We start from the raw sequence: 15022 nt of genomic DNA, 5'->3' as shown, positions 1-15022 counted from the left end.
ATGACCCCAAACACACTTCAAAAAGCACCCAGGAATGGTTCAAGACAAAATGCTGGACTGTTCTGAAGTGGTCAGCAATGTGTCCAAATCTAAATCCCATTGAACACCTGTGGGGAAATCTAAAAACAGCAGTTGGGAGAAGGCACCCTTCAGATCTGGGAGAACTGGAGCAGTTTGCACAAGAAGTGTGGGACAAATTGCCAGGAGAGAGGTCGAGGAAGCTCATTTATGGCTATAGTAAGTGCTTGAGTGCAGTTATTTTGTCCAAAGGTCGTGCTACCAAATATTAAGTTGAGGGTGTCAATAATTTTGTCAATACCATTTATTTTTATTTTCTGATTTAAACGTTTTCATTAAGTTCTGAATCAAAAACAAAGGTTCTGTAAAATTAACAGTGAAATAAAGAATTGTAGAGACCAAATACTTTTGTCAATTTCAACGTATTTTTAGAGAAAATTGTGTTATTTGAAAATAGTGCAAGGGTGCCAATATTTTTGGCCACGACTGTACGTACATACAGACAGACAAACACTCTTCCAGTCGGCTTTGCCCTATGCCTATGGGCTGCGCCGTAAAAGAAAAATCTTTTTAGAAAATCCTCCAGTGTTAGTACCCAGATATTTTAAGTTCTCCTTAAATAAATGTGAGTTTCTGCAGAACTTTATGAGCGGGAGGGAAGGGTATGGCAGCAATCTCTGCCACACCCCCGATGTATTTCCAACCAATCAGAATTCTCCACTCGGAGACCTTTTATTAATCATTCTCCTTGGCCGGCAGTGCGCACTGTTGTTAATGAACGTTTGCAGCTTTTATTGTGGCGTCTTCATGCTGGTTAAAGCAATACAATGAAAAAAATGCTTCGCAGTTTCAAAACTCGCTTTTAAAGTATCATAAGTCTGACGATTCATTGAAATCATTGCATTTTGTGGACGAGGGGGCGGTACCGTTTCGCTAACCCCGCCCACAAGCCAGAAGCAGGTACGAAACGCCCACCGGTCACCTGTCAGTCCGGACGTGCGTCTTGTCCGTAGTTGTTCATCGGGCCCTGTCTTTGCTATCATTCGTTTGCGAGTATCGCTTCTTAATAGTGTATCAGCGTCTCCGACCATCTACCTGTTTGCTGGAGTACGACAGGTAAGTCGTATTCCCGAATCGATGGAAATCTTTTTGAGCTTTCCCCATGTCGGGAGGCATGTTGATGACGTTGGAAAGACCGCGGTTTATGAGTCTCGTCCCACGTCGCTTCGCCGTGTCGTAATCCATGTCTTTCGGACGGTTTATTCGCGTCGATGTGAAGCGCTTGCTCGAGGGACTACCTGGACCTCGTAGACCTCCACACCACGTGCTGTGGAGGTCTGCAGCGTACTCCAGCCCAATTAACTTTTTCCTTCTCTACATTCCTGAAGTCTCGATAACCGGTTTATCAGCTTATTTCGGATTGCTGTTTCATTTGTTTGTTTGTACCAATTGTACCCTTGTCTTGCTGTCAATAACTCTGTCACTGTGAAATTATTAACGAAATTCATACAAGAATGGGGTGATAGGATGTGGTGGAGGTAGCACACTTGGCACACCTTCATGTGGTCGGAGTTCGATTCCCGAGCACACAAACTGTCTGCTTATCGGTTCAGGTGGTTACAGCACAGATTGCACCGTCCTTCGGATGGACGTAAAGCGACGTGACCCGTCTGGTGACGTCAGCTGGTTAAATACCCCACGGCCACCGGGGTCATAATTATCTCACAATCCCGTGGATGTCAAAGATCCCACGGGGACATAAATATTCCATGGGAGTTAAAGATCCCACGGTGATTTAATGACACATGATGATTTAATGATCCCATTGTGATTGGAAGATCCCATGGTGATTTAATGATCCCACGGTGATTTAATGACCACATGATGATTTAATGATCCCATTGTGATTGGAAGATCCCATGGTGATTTAATGATCCCACGGTGATTTAATGACCACATGGTGTTTTAATGATCCCATTGTGATTGGAAGATCCCATGGTGATTTAATGATCCCACAGTGATTTAATGACCACATGATGATTTAATGATCCCATTGTGATTGGAAGATCCCATGGTGATTTAAAGATCCCACGGTGATTTAATGACACATGATTTAATGATCCCATTGTGATTGGAAGATCCCATGGTGATTTAATGATCCCACAGTGATTTAATGACCACATGGTGATTTAATGACACATAGTGATTTAATGATCCCATTGTGATTTAATGACCACATGGTGATTTAATGATCCCATTGTGATTTAATGACACATGGTGATTTAATGATCCCATTGTGATTTAATGACCACATGGTGATTTAATGATCCCATTGTGATTTAATAACCTCATGGTGATTTAATGATCCCATTGTGATTGGAAGATCCCATGGTGATTTAATGATCCCATGGTGATTTAATGATCCCACTGTGATTTAATGACCACATGGTGATTTAATGATCCCATTGTGATTTAATGACACATGATGATTTAATGATCCCATTGTGATTGGAAGATCCCATGGTGATTGGAAGATCCCATTGTGATTGGAAGATCCAATGGTGATTTAATGATCCCATTGTGATTGTAAGATCCCATGGTGATTGGAAGATCCCAGGGTGATTTAATGATCCCATTGTGATTTAATGACACATGATGATTTAATGATCCCATTGTGATTGGAAGATCCCATGGTGATTGGAAGATCCCATTGTGATTGGAAGATCCAATGGTGATTTAATGATCCCATGGTGATTTAATAACCACATGGTGATTTAGTGATCCCATTGTGATTGGAAGATCCCATGGTGATTTAATGATCCCACGGTGATTTAATGACCACAGGGTGATTATTGATCCCATTGTGATTTAATGACATGATGATTTAATGATCCCATTGTGATTGGAAGATCCCATGGTGATTGGAAGATCCCATTGTGATTGGAAGATCCAATGGTGATTTAATGATCACATGGTGATTTAATAACCTCATGGTGATTTAGTGATCCCATTGTGATTGGAAGATCCCATGGTGATTTAATGATCCCACGGTGATTTAATGACCACATGGTGATTTAATGATCCCATTGTGATTTAATGACATGATGATTTAATGATCCCATTGTGATTGGAAGATCCCATGGTGATTGGAAGATCCCATTGTGATTGGAAGATCCAATGGTGATTTAATGATCACATGGTGATTTAATAACCTCATTGTGATTTAGTGATCCCATTGTGATTGGAAGATCCCATGGTGATTTAATGATCCCACTGTGATTTAATAACTACATGGTGATTTAGTGATACCATTGTGATTGGAAGATCCCAGGGTGATTTAATGATCCCACGGTGATTTAATGACCACAGGGTGATTATTGATCCCATTGTGATTGGAAGATCCCATGGTGATTTAATGATCCCATGGTGATTTAATGACACATGGTGATTTAATGATCCCATGGTGATTTAATGATCCCACGGTGATTTAATGACCACATCGTGTTTTAATGATCCCATTGTGATTGGAAGATCCCATGGTGATTTAATGATCCCACGGTGATTTAATAACCACATGGTGATTTAGTGATCCCATTGTGATTGGAAGATCCCAGGGTGATTTAATGATCCCACGGTGATTTAATGACCACATGGTGATTTAATGATCCCCTTGTGATTGGAAGATCCCAGGGTGATTTAATGATCCCATGGTGATTTAATGACCACAGGGTGATTATTGATCCCATTGTGATTGGAAGATCCCATGGTGATTTAATGATCCCATGGTGATTTAATGACCACAGGGTGATTTAATGATCCCATTGTGGTTGGAAGATCCCATGGTGATTTAATGACCACATAGTGATTTAATGATCCCATTGTGATTTAATGATCTCATGGTGATTTAATGACCACAGGGTGATTTAATGATCCCATTGTGATTGGAAGATCCAATGGTGATTTAATGACCACATGGTGTTTTAATGATCCCATTGTGATTGGAAGATCCCATGGTGATTTAACGATCCCACAGTGATTTAATGACCACAGGATGCTTTAATGATCCCATTGTGATTGGAAGATCCCACGGTGATTTAAAGATCACTGTGATTTGAAGATCCCACGGTGATTTGAAGATACCACGGTGATTTAAAAATCACCCTGTGATTTGAAAATCCCACAGTTATTTGATGATCCCACGGTATTTTAAAGGTCACAATGATATAAAGATGCCACGATGATTTAAAGATCTTACAAATATCCCATCGACATTAAAGATCCGATAGTGATTGCAAGATACCACGGTGATTTGACGATCTTCTGATGATTTAAAGACCTCCCAGTAATTTTAAGATCCCATGGTGATTTAAAGATACCCCAGTAATTTGAAGATCCCATGGTGATTTAAGATTTAAGGTTATTTGAAGATCCCATGGTGATATAAAGATGACCCCATGGTGATATGAAGATATAAAGGTGATATGAAGATTTAAGGTTATTTGAAGATCCCATGGTGATATGAAGATCCCATGGTGATATGTAGATCCCATGGCGATATGAAGATCCCATGGTGATATGAAGATCCCATGGTGATTTGAGGATCCCACGGCGACTTGAAGATCCCACGGCGATTTAAATATCCCACGATAATTTAAAGATCCCACAAATATCCCATGTACGTTAAAGATCCCATCGTGTTTTAAAAATCCCACAGTGATTTAAAGATCCCACAGTGATTTAAAGATCCCATGGTGATTTAAAGATCCCACAAATATCCCATCGACATTAAACATCCCATGGTGATTTAAAGATCACACAGTGATTTGAAGATCCCATGGTGATTTGATGATCCCATGGTGATTTGAAGATCCCATGGTGATAAGATCCCACGGTGATTTGAAGATCCCACAAATATCCAATGGACGTTAATGATCCCATGGTGATTTAAAGATCTCACAAATATCTTATGGACCTTAAAGATCCCATGATGATGTAATGATCCCACGGTGATTTAAATATCTCACAAATATCTCATGGACCTTAAAGATCCCATGATGATTTAATGATCTCACGGTGATTTGAAGATCCCACAGTGATTTGAAGACCCCACAGTGATTTAAAGATCTCTCGGTGATTTGAAGATTCCATGGTGATTAAAACATCCCACAAATATCCTATGGATGTTAAAGATCCTACGGTGATTTGACGATCCCAGGTGATTTAATGATCTCACGGTGTTTTGAAGATCCCATAGTCTTTTGCGAAGAGTCGGCGAGTTATCGCCTGCACCCTGAAAAAGGTCGACAATGGCAAACCGACCAGTGTTATCTTTACGAAGAAGCTTGCTTGACATCCGTGAACCTGCTCTCGTGGCAGGTAACACAGACGGACGGACATGAACAAACACAACACCCTTGATAGTTAATCGGAGCGCCTTTCTTAAATTGCTCTTATGTCTTGCTCATAGTTCTCATAATAACCTTATTGTATTCATTATTATTATTTATATTTCGTATTACATAAAAGAGAAGTGAAAGCAAACAGTGAATTGTACTTGGTCATGTTCGGAGACACTCAGAGCTTTCCCTTCTGTACCTGTCCTACGATGACCTCATATTTTCTTCCACCTGTTGGCATCACTTCTGTAAACACCTTCAACTTGCAGGTGTTTGTTTGCTGATTAAAAGTCCTTCAATTAAACTCTGTCACATCACAGAATCTGTAAATATTAATTATCGTATTTTCTCATTTCCTCTTGCTCCCAAATTCCTTAAATTCACTTGAAAATTTACTCGTTTCTCGACCTGGATAAATCAATACCTCTTGTGTCATGTGTTATCATCGGTCATGTCTCGAGCATTTGGAGGGAGATCTTGCTTGGTGCAGATTATTTTTCAATTCGCAAAAGTAGTGGAAATGGACATTTGGTGTGAACATGGAGGTATTAGTATGAAGAGTTTTGATTGGGTTTTTAAAGGTTAGCAAATGGAGGTTTGTATTACGTAAAAGTGGCTACTTATCTTCTTTAGTGGCCTTCTTTTGGGGTTGCATGGGGAACGTTTTTTTATCTCGAGTCTTTCAGGAACCGGCTGGCCAGGCTTGACGTCTGACTGATGGTGGCAAAAATTCGTAATTTGTTCAGGGCGTTTGTGATAACTCACAAATTTTTGTGAAGGACACACTGGGATCTTTAATGATCACCAATCACCAATGCTGGCAGAGACGTCCTGCAGCTTAACGTCAATGGCGCACACATTGATCAATGATTCACCCTCCATGTTAACACCAGTGTGGCAGTTTATACCTCGGTCGAGATTTAACCCTGGCTCGACAGCTCAGATGTGGTGCACTTATTCCTCAGATATTGTGCCAGGTCCTGAGCTGAATCTTCACAAAGTACCATTTGCTATTTTGAAATGATAATTACTATATAAGCTCATTTTCTGTCTGTATAATAATGCACTTGTTCGTCCATCATCCCATGTGTAACACTCCTTTCCACCCATTGGTTGGACAGCTGGCCTGACTCAACCCACAATTGTAACCTGAAAAATCCCACGACCGCCATATTGTTGCTATGCGAAGGCAAAAGACATATTCGGAGCTGTCATATTCACAATCACCATGCCCTCCCGATACGTTTTCCATTCAGTGAAAAGCAACCAAAGCGATTGTTAAAAGGATCATCAAACGTCGAAAGGTTGGGAGCCAATAGGTGTCACAGACATTATGAAGGCCTCTAAATATAGGCCTCAGGCTTCATTGCTTAGGTTTTTGGACTCTGGTGTCAGCCTATGGGTAAGTGCAATTGGAATATATCCGAGTTATATCACCATGATGTATTATATATGCACACAGGCAGTGGGCATGTTTTTGCTTCAAACTCGGATTTTTATTTATTTGCAGGAGCGATCAAGGCAGTGGTCTGTTGCCTATGCACCACCCAAATAACTGTGGCATTCTCTGAAGCAAGAGCTTTTACCGCAGAGGTTCTGCGAGTCCCTGCTAGTATAGTCATATTGTTTTTTATATTGTGTATTGTGATAAAAAAATTTTTTTTAAATATAAATAATGCAATATTACATTTGTTTTAGCTGGCAATCAATACTTTGCAGGAAATATAGTGTTCGCAGGTGTGTAGAGGCTTTATGAATGAGGTTACACATCCTGTATTTTGACATTCCTGAGCTGTTATTAAAGCTGCATCAAGTTGTTTCTCACGTGATCTGATAAAATAATGTCTTTTGTTTTCAGGACCCAGATAACAAGAACTTTTCTCTTCTTTTTGTCTCCAATCCAGAAACGGCAGCCTGTTTGCAAGTACAAATATACGGAAAGCAAGTTGCTTTAAGAACGTGCACAATGTGCAGTTTGTCTGGGAAATCCTACAATTCCTGATTCTGTGGAAACGGGCATATTTAAACATACAGGCCAGGCTAGCACTGGACCGTCAAAGCCACTTTTGGGAGCAATGAGGTTTTTCTTTTGATCCAATAATGGCGAGTCGGTGAAAGAAAAATGCTGTGTTGAGAAAACATTCGCTCCGTTGCTAAGACTGAGCCGGAAGCAGGTTCTTCACATATTTTTGCTTATCTGGTGTAGTTCATCAGCAAATGGCACTGAACATACGATCTCAAAGAGGTAAACCAGGGACGTGCCTTGACGAGTCCCTCGCCCGAGCCCAGTGCTGCTATGAAAACCCGATGCTGGAGTTGGAAGGAGAAGGTGAAGGCAATGGAGAGATGGAGGAACGGCAGCAGGATTCGAATCCGGCTTCACATGCATGGTGAGTGGGCTAATGGTGTTTACAGATACTGCTGAAGTGGTAGCATTATTCTGCTTTGCCATCCTTGGAATGCAGGCTGCATGGCATCAAATTTTTTTGCCATTGTATGTCTGATGTTTTCTTTTCAGTACATATCTTTTTTATTTGATCTTTTTATTTTTCTTTCTTTATTTTTATTTTTTGTATCCGAAGTTGAGGCTCGTGAAAAAGCTAAAGCACAGAATGGACCAGAAGATAACAGAAGAAAAAGAACAGTGGAAATGGGGGAAAAACATCAAATGTTTTATACCTCTCCCACCCCCCCCCCCTTCCCATGCCTCCCCCCCAAAGCCCTCTCCCTCCCACAGTTCTCTCGATGTCTCCATGTCTCTCGGTCCCTGCTCTCAAATGTTGTGTTTGTGTCCTTCCCCCTCTCTCCCCATCTTGTCTACCGCTCCCGATGTTATTTGTTTTGTGTGTCTGTTTGTCTTTCTGTGTGATTAATGTTCGCTCTTTCACGAGCCTCGATCTTGTATACAAAAAAAAAAAAAAAAAAAAAAAAAAAAAAAAAAAAAAAAAAAAAAAAAAAAAAAAAAAAAAAAAAAAAAAAAAAAAAAAAAAAAAAAAAAAAAAAAAAAAAAAAAAACAGCAGGATAGAGGGACACAGCACAGGAAGTATTGGAGACAGATTACAATCAAGGGGTGGAAGAGGAGGACACATGGAGTGGACAAGCTGGATACAAGCTCAAATATAGCATGAGGAGGGAGGGACAACCAGGCATTACACGGAAAGGGGAAAACATAATAACCTGGAAAGGAAGGAGTCGTGCTTAAGGAGGGTTAATGAGGGTAGAAACGATCATGAGTGTTTATGGGGGAGGACCAGACGGGGAGGTGAACAGCCATTTGAAGCCCTGTAGGGAAGAATGGGACTGAACAGATTGAGGAAGCTGGTTACACAGGTGAGTAAAAAGAGGAAAAAATGAGTGGAGGTGAGTAGTGAGCCTGGAATTTGGGCATTTCACTGGAATTGTATTGCGAGCAGACCGTGTGCACCCTGCAGAAACCTACTGGAAGGGGGGAGGGGCTGAGCAAGGAAAGGCCAGAGGGTGCACGACCAGAAAGGAAGCAGTAGAAGATAGAGAGACAACCGACCTGTCTTAGAGTCGTGAGAGTAAAATGCCAAGAGACTAAGCTTCATCATGGGAGATTCCAATGATTTTGAGAGCCATGGCCTCCACGGCATTAACAAATACAGATTTTTTTTTTTTGTCATTTTCATGAATTTGATATATTCACACAAATAGTCACCAATTTGAAAACTGATATCAAACTTCAAATTGAATTGACGATATATCAGGAAGTCAGAAGACTTCCTATGTTGGGATGACACACAATTCCTCAAAAAAGAAAATCTACCAAAAAAAAAAGAAGATTCATCTTGTCACAAATCTGTGACAGCAGCACGCAAAGGGTTAAACGTTTGGACAGCATCGCTGAACTACAAAATTGATACAACAGAAATATCCTGTTTGTAATTCTTCTTTACAGACAGTAATTCGACATTGGGTTAAGCTCAGTTCTTTGTTCAAACACGAATCGACTGCATATTAAAGGGGGAACTTCCATGACACCTCAATGTTTTCACAACTTGAAAGCATTACATGAAAAGTAGGTGTACCTGCATATTTACGCATTGCGCAATGAAGTGCCAAGAGGGGTGGGCGGGACAACAACTGTCAATCACCTTGATGGGGGCGAGGCTGCGAGACACATTTGATGGTATGTTCTATTTTGAATGATAGATCGTCTCGAAAGTATTCAGAAAGTATTCAGACCCCTTCACTTTTTCACATTTTGTTATGTTGCAGCCTTATGCTGAAATCGTTTATATTCATATTTTCCCTCATCAATCTACACTCAATACCCCATAATGACAAAGAGAAAACAGGATTTTAGAAAGTTTTGCAAATTTATTAAAAAGAAAAAACTGAAATATCACATTGACATAAGTATTCAGACCCTTTGCTATGACACTTGAAATTTAGCTCAGGTGCCTCCCATTTCTCTTGATCATCTTTGAGATGTTTCTACACCTTGATTGGAGTCCACCTGTGGTAAATTCAATTGATTGGACATGATTTGGAAAGGCACACACCTGTCTATATAAGGTCTCACAGCTGACAATGCATATCAGAGCAAAAACCAAGCCATGAGGTCGAAGGAACTGCCTGCAGAACTCAGAGACAGGATTGTGTCGAGGCATAGATCTGGGGAAGCCTACAAAAAAATTTCTGCTGCATTGAAGGTTCCCAAGAGCACAGTGGTCTCCATAATTCTTCAATGGAAGAAGTTTGGAACAACCAGGACTCTTCCTAGAGCTGATCGCCCGGCCAAACTGAGCAATCGGGGGAGAAGGGCCTTGGTAATAGAGGTGACCAAGAACCCGATGGTCACTCTGGCTGAGCACCAGAGATCCTGTGTGGAGATGGGAGAAACTTCCAGAAGGACAACCATCACTGCAACACTCCACCGATCTGGGCTTTATGGCTGAGTGGCCAGACGGAAGCCTCTCCTCAGTGAAAGACACATGAAAGCCCACTTGGAGTTTGCAAAAAAGCACCGAAAGGACTCTCAGACTGTGAGAAACAAGATTCTGTGTCTAGGCGCACACCTAGACAGGTTTGTGCCTTTCCAAATCATGTCCAATCAATTGAATTTACCACTGGTGGACTCCAATCAAGGTGTAGAAACATCTCAAAGATGATCAAGAGAAATGGGAGGCACCTGAGCTAAATTTCAAATGTCATAGCAAAGGGTATGAATACTTATGTCAATATGATATTTCAGTTGTTTATTTTTAATAACTTTGCAAAACTTTCTAAAATCCTGTTTTCTCTTTGTCATTACGGGGTATTGAGTGAAGATTGATGAGGGAAAAAATGAATTTAAACGATTTCAGCATAAGGCTGCAACATAACAAAATGTGAAAAAAGTGAAGGGGTCTGAATACTTTCTGAATGCACTGTATGTACAGTACTTACTGTATCATTACAATGTGAGTACGTCCATAAAGTTTGAAATACAACATTTATAAACTAAAACAACACTCGGTAGAGCACATACCTCCGCAAGGCTGAACAGTTTACATTTTGTATCCCTGGTGTTGGCTAAGCGGTTAGGGTGCAGGCTTGGGATCCTAGGATCCTGACGTTCGAATCCTGGTCGATCACTGAATTAACGCCAGGGGGGTTGACTCAGCCTGTCATCCTTACGAGATCGGCAAATTGAGTACCAGCTTGCTGGGATGAATGATCACGGTGTGTACCCCAATTTAGAATAGGTACACCGTATCCCTGCGCAGTGCGCATCGTAAGAGGCGACTAAGGGTTTGCGTCAGGAAGGGCATCCGGCCATAAAAACATTGTCTCAAACAGGGAACCATGATTGTCATGGGACCCGCAAGGCTAACCCCTGCTCCAGCTGGGAAAAATGGCCTTAAAACGATCATTCATTCATATATTATCCCACTTATTGGCCGGATCTGAATCCAGACCTAAACCAAAATTGAATTGGCTTGTTCTCGTCACCTAACCAACTCATCCACCTAGTTTTGTCATAATCCGTCCACGTTTTGAGATATCGTGCTTTATATCGGTTTTTTTGCCCTATTTAACAATGGTGAAGTAACACTTACAAAATCCTAGTCTCCGGATCCGGATCTCCACCAAAATCGAATCATTTCGTCCTTGTCACAGACCCAACCTGTCCACCAGATTTCGTGTGAAACCGTCCACAACATTTTGAGATATCCTGTTCACAGACAAACAAACAGACTGACAGGTAGAGTAACACACTTAAACAGACAGGGGTGAAAAACACAACCTCTGCCCACCTTTGGTGACAGAGGTAAAATGCAAAAGGATGGAGGGATGTTACTCCAAAAAGTATGTAAACAAGGTAGGGATGATCACAAGAAATGATCACGTGAAGCTATCCCTACATCTTTCTTTGAATAATGGTTGTCCCTAGAAAAGGTAAAGTTGTATCGAGTGAGCGAACACGCATGTATTCACACGCACTCGTGCAGCAGTGTCTTTTCTCGGGACAACCATTATTCCACAACTATCAAGGACACCACTTTGTGGTGGTTGTACCCCCCAACGCAAGTCGGGGGTCAAATCTTCCCCATTCTTCCCTGCTGCCCGAATTTGTCAGGGCAGCACCGTCACGGTCAGAATGCCGATGGGCCAGCCCCTTTCCCACTTGTCTCTCCCCCTCTTGTCTCTCTCCCTCTTGTCTCTCTCCCTCTTGTCTCTCTCCCTCTTGTCTCTCTCCCTCTTGTCTCTCTCCGTCTTGTCTCTCTCCCTCTTGTCTCTCTCCCTCTTGTCTCTCTCCCTCTTGTCTCTCTCCCTCTTGTCTCTCTCCCTCTTGTCTCTCTCCCTCTTGTCTCTCTCTCTCTCTCTCTCTCTCTCTCTCTCTCTCATCTCTCTCTCTCTCTGTCTCTGTCTCTGTCTTTGTCTCTCTCTCTCTCCTTTGTCTCTCTCTCTCCTTTGTCTCTCTCTCTCCTTTGTCTCTCTCTCTCTCCTTTGTCTCTCTCTCTCTCTCTCTCTCTCCTTTGTCTCTCTCTCTCTCCTTTGTCTCTCTCTCTCTCCTTTGTCTCTCTCTCTCTCTCTCCTTTGTCTCTCTCTCTCTCTCCTTTGTCTCTCTCTCTCCTTTGTCTCTCTCTCTCTCCTTTGTCTCTCTCTCTCCTTTGTCTCTCTCTCTCTCCTTTGTCTCTCTCTCTCTCTCTCCTTTGTCTCTCTCTCTCTCTCCTGTGTCTCTCTCTCTCTCTCTCCTTTGTCTCTCTCTCTCCTTTGTCTCTCTCTCTCCTTTGTCTCTCTCTCTCTCCTTTGTCTCTCTCTCTCTTTCTCTCTCCTTTGTCTCTCTCTCTCTCTCTCCTTTGTGTCTCTCTCTCTCTCCTTTGTCTCTCTCTCTCTCTCCTTTGTCTCTCTCTTTTGTCTCTCTCTCTCTCTCTCTCCTTTGTCTCTCTCTCTCTCCTTTGTCTCTCTCTCTCTCTCTCTCTCTCCTTTGTCTCTCTCTCTCTCTCTCTCCTTTGTCTCTCTCTCTCTCTCCTTTGTCTCTCTCTCTCTCTCTCCTTTGTCTCTCTCTCTCTCTCTCTCCTTTGTCTCTCTCTCTCTCTCTCCTTTGTCTCTCTCTCTCCTTTGTCTCTCTCTCTCCTTTGTCTCTCTCTCTCTCTCCTTTGTCTCTCTCTCTCTCTCTCCCCTTTGTCTCTCTCTCTCTCCTTTGTCTCTCTCTCTCTCTCTCCTTTGTCTCTCTCTCTCTCCTGTGTCTCTCTCTCTCTCTCTCCTTTGTCTCTCTCTCTCCTTTGTCTCTCTCTCTCTCTCTCCTTTGTCTCTCTCTCTCTCTCCTTTGTCTCTCTCTCTCTCTCCTTTGTCTCTCTCTCTCTCTCTCCTTTGTCTCTCTCTCTCTCCTTTGTGTCTCTCTCTCTCTCCTTTGTCTCTCTCTCTCTCCTTTGTCTCTCTCCTTTGTCTCTCTCTCTCTCTCCTTTGTCTCTCTCTCTCTCCTTTGTCTCTCTCTCTCTCTCCTTTGTCTCTCTCTCTCTCTCCTTTGTCTCTCTCTCTCTCCTTTGTCTCTCTCTCTCTCTCTCCTTTGTCTCTCTCTCTCCTTTGTCTCTCTCTCTCTCTCTCCTTTGTCTCTCTCTCTCTCCTTTGTCTCTCTCTCTCTCCTTTGTCTCTCTTTCTCTCTCTCTCTCTCTCTCTCTCTCTCTCCCCTTTCTCTCTCTCTCTCTCTCTCCTTTGTCTCTCTCTCTCTCTCCTTTGTCTCTCTCTCTCTCCTTTGTCTCTCTCTCTCTCTCTCCTTTGTTTCTCTCTCTCTCTCTCCTTTGTTTCTCTCTCTCTCTCTCTCTCTCCTTTGTCTCTCTCTCTCTCTCTCTCTCTCTCTCTCCTTTGTCTCTCTCTCCTTTGTCTCTCTCTCTCTCTCTCTCTCTCTCTCTCTCCCCTTTGTCTCTCTCTCTCTCCTTTGTCTCTCTCTCTCTCTCCTTTGTCTTTCTGTCATGGCCCGACTTTGTGAAGGTGGGGGTACACCATCTTAGATGTGGGGGGTCTCTGGGTCGCTCCTAGGAGATCAATCGGCTATTTCCTTGCTGCGGGCTTGTTTGCGAGAAATCTATAGGACTACACAACAACAACAACAACAACAACAACAACAACAACAACAACAAACTATTCTTCAACTAAAGATGTAGGGATGGTTTCACATTTTCATTTCTTGTGATCATCCTGACCTTGTTTCCTGTTTCCATACTTTTTGGAGTAACATCCCGACATCCTTTTGCATTTTTATAAATGTATTACTTGTATAATTAGGTTTACTAGGGCATGCCCGTACTATATATATATCTAAAATTATATCCCCCCCCTCTATTTACATGAAATGGTTTGGTCCATTCGCAAAGCCAAAGCGAACGGCTTGCGAGTACGGTGACAACCCCCCCCCCCTCTATTTACATGAAATGGTTTGGTCCAAAGCGAACGGCTTGCGAGTACGGTGACAATCCCCCCCCTCTATTTACATGAAATGGTTTGGTCCAAAGCGAACGGCTTGCGGAGTTTGGTAAAGAAATCGCCATCGCGTGCACAAACGCGCAGGAAAGCGAATGAATCGCAAATTAGTTTTAATTAGTTTTAAAACATAGTTTAACGGCAACATAGTTTTCCAACGTGAAATAAATGAATACGCTCTCAAATGTGCCGTCCGAGGCAGAGTCTGTTCGCCACGTTCGGCACACGTGATAGCTCGCTGCTCTCTGATTGGTTGAATCGTTTTTTGGACATAGCTCGGTAACTACTTCTCCGATTAATATGAAACCTTGAAAAGGCACATCCTCGGGTCCCCAGCAATATACCTGGCAAGTTTAAAGTATATCGGACCCGTGGTTGTCGAGAAACAGCGGTCACAGACATACAAACATACAAACATACACACAGAGATTACTGGAATTATAGATAGATTACAAACTATTGCGAAATATTACTAACACATTTTTGTCGTTATTTTATTTTACCGTTGAATACAGGTGCTGGGGTTGGGGAGCAGAGAGTTTGGAGAGGGGGTCGACGTTTTGGGGGGTTGAGGGCTTTAGGCGTGCGTTTGGGTGGGGCTGGGAGGTGAAGATTTAATCAAGCGACATGTTTCAGGAGGGGAACACGCAGCTCGACAATATTACATTACAGTGAT

The 15022-nt window shown here is 42.2% G+C and overlaps 1 protein-coding gene across 2 annotated transcripts in view; it reads left to right on the top strand.

The window, feature by feature from the left end:
* The first annotated feature begins 744 nt into the window (after positions 1-744).
* The window catches only part of LOC137429992 (rho guanine nucleotide exchange factor 26), a 110965-nt gene continuing 96687 nt past the window's right edge, over positions 745-15022 (top strand). Inside the window, exons 1-2 of one of the 2 annotated variants that reach the window (XM_078780039.1) lie at positions 745-978; positions 7319-7804. In XM_078780039.1, coding sequence (XP_078636165.1) covers positions 7632-7804 — 173 coding nt within the window. In that variant the 5' untranslated portion in view covers positions 745-978; positions 7319-7631. Of the gene's footprint in view, positions 1135-7318; positions 7805-15022 lie in introns of both variants that reach the window. The other variant, XM_078780038.1, reaches the window with a different exon arrangement.

Source organism: Myxine glutinosa, chromosome 6 (genome assembly GCF_964187855.1).
Source record: "Myxine glutinosa chromosome 6, kmMyxGlut1.1, whole genome shotgun sequence".
In the NCBI taxonomy this organism is placed as follows: Eukaryota; Metazoa; Chordata; class Myxini; order Myxiniformes; family Myxinidae; genus Myxine; species Myxine glutinosa.
Note: the sequence above shows the minus strand (reverse complement) of the source record. Positions and strands in the feature narration are given on the sequence as shown.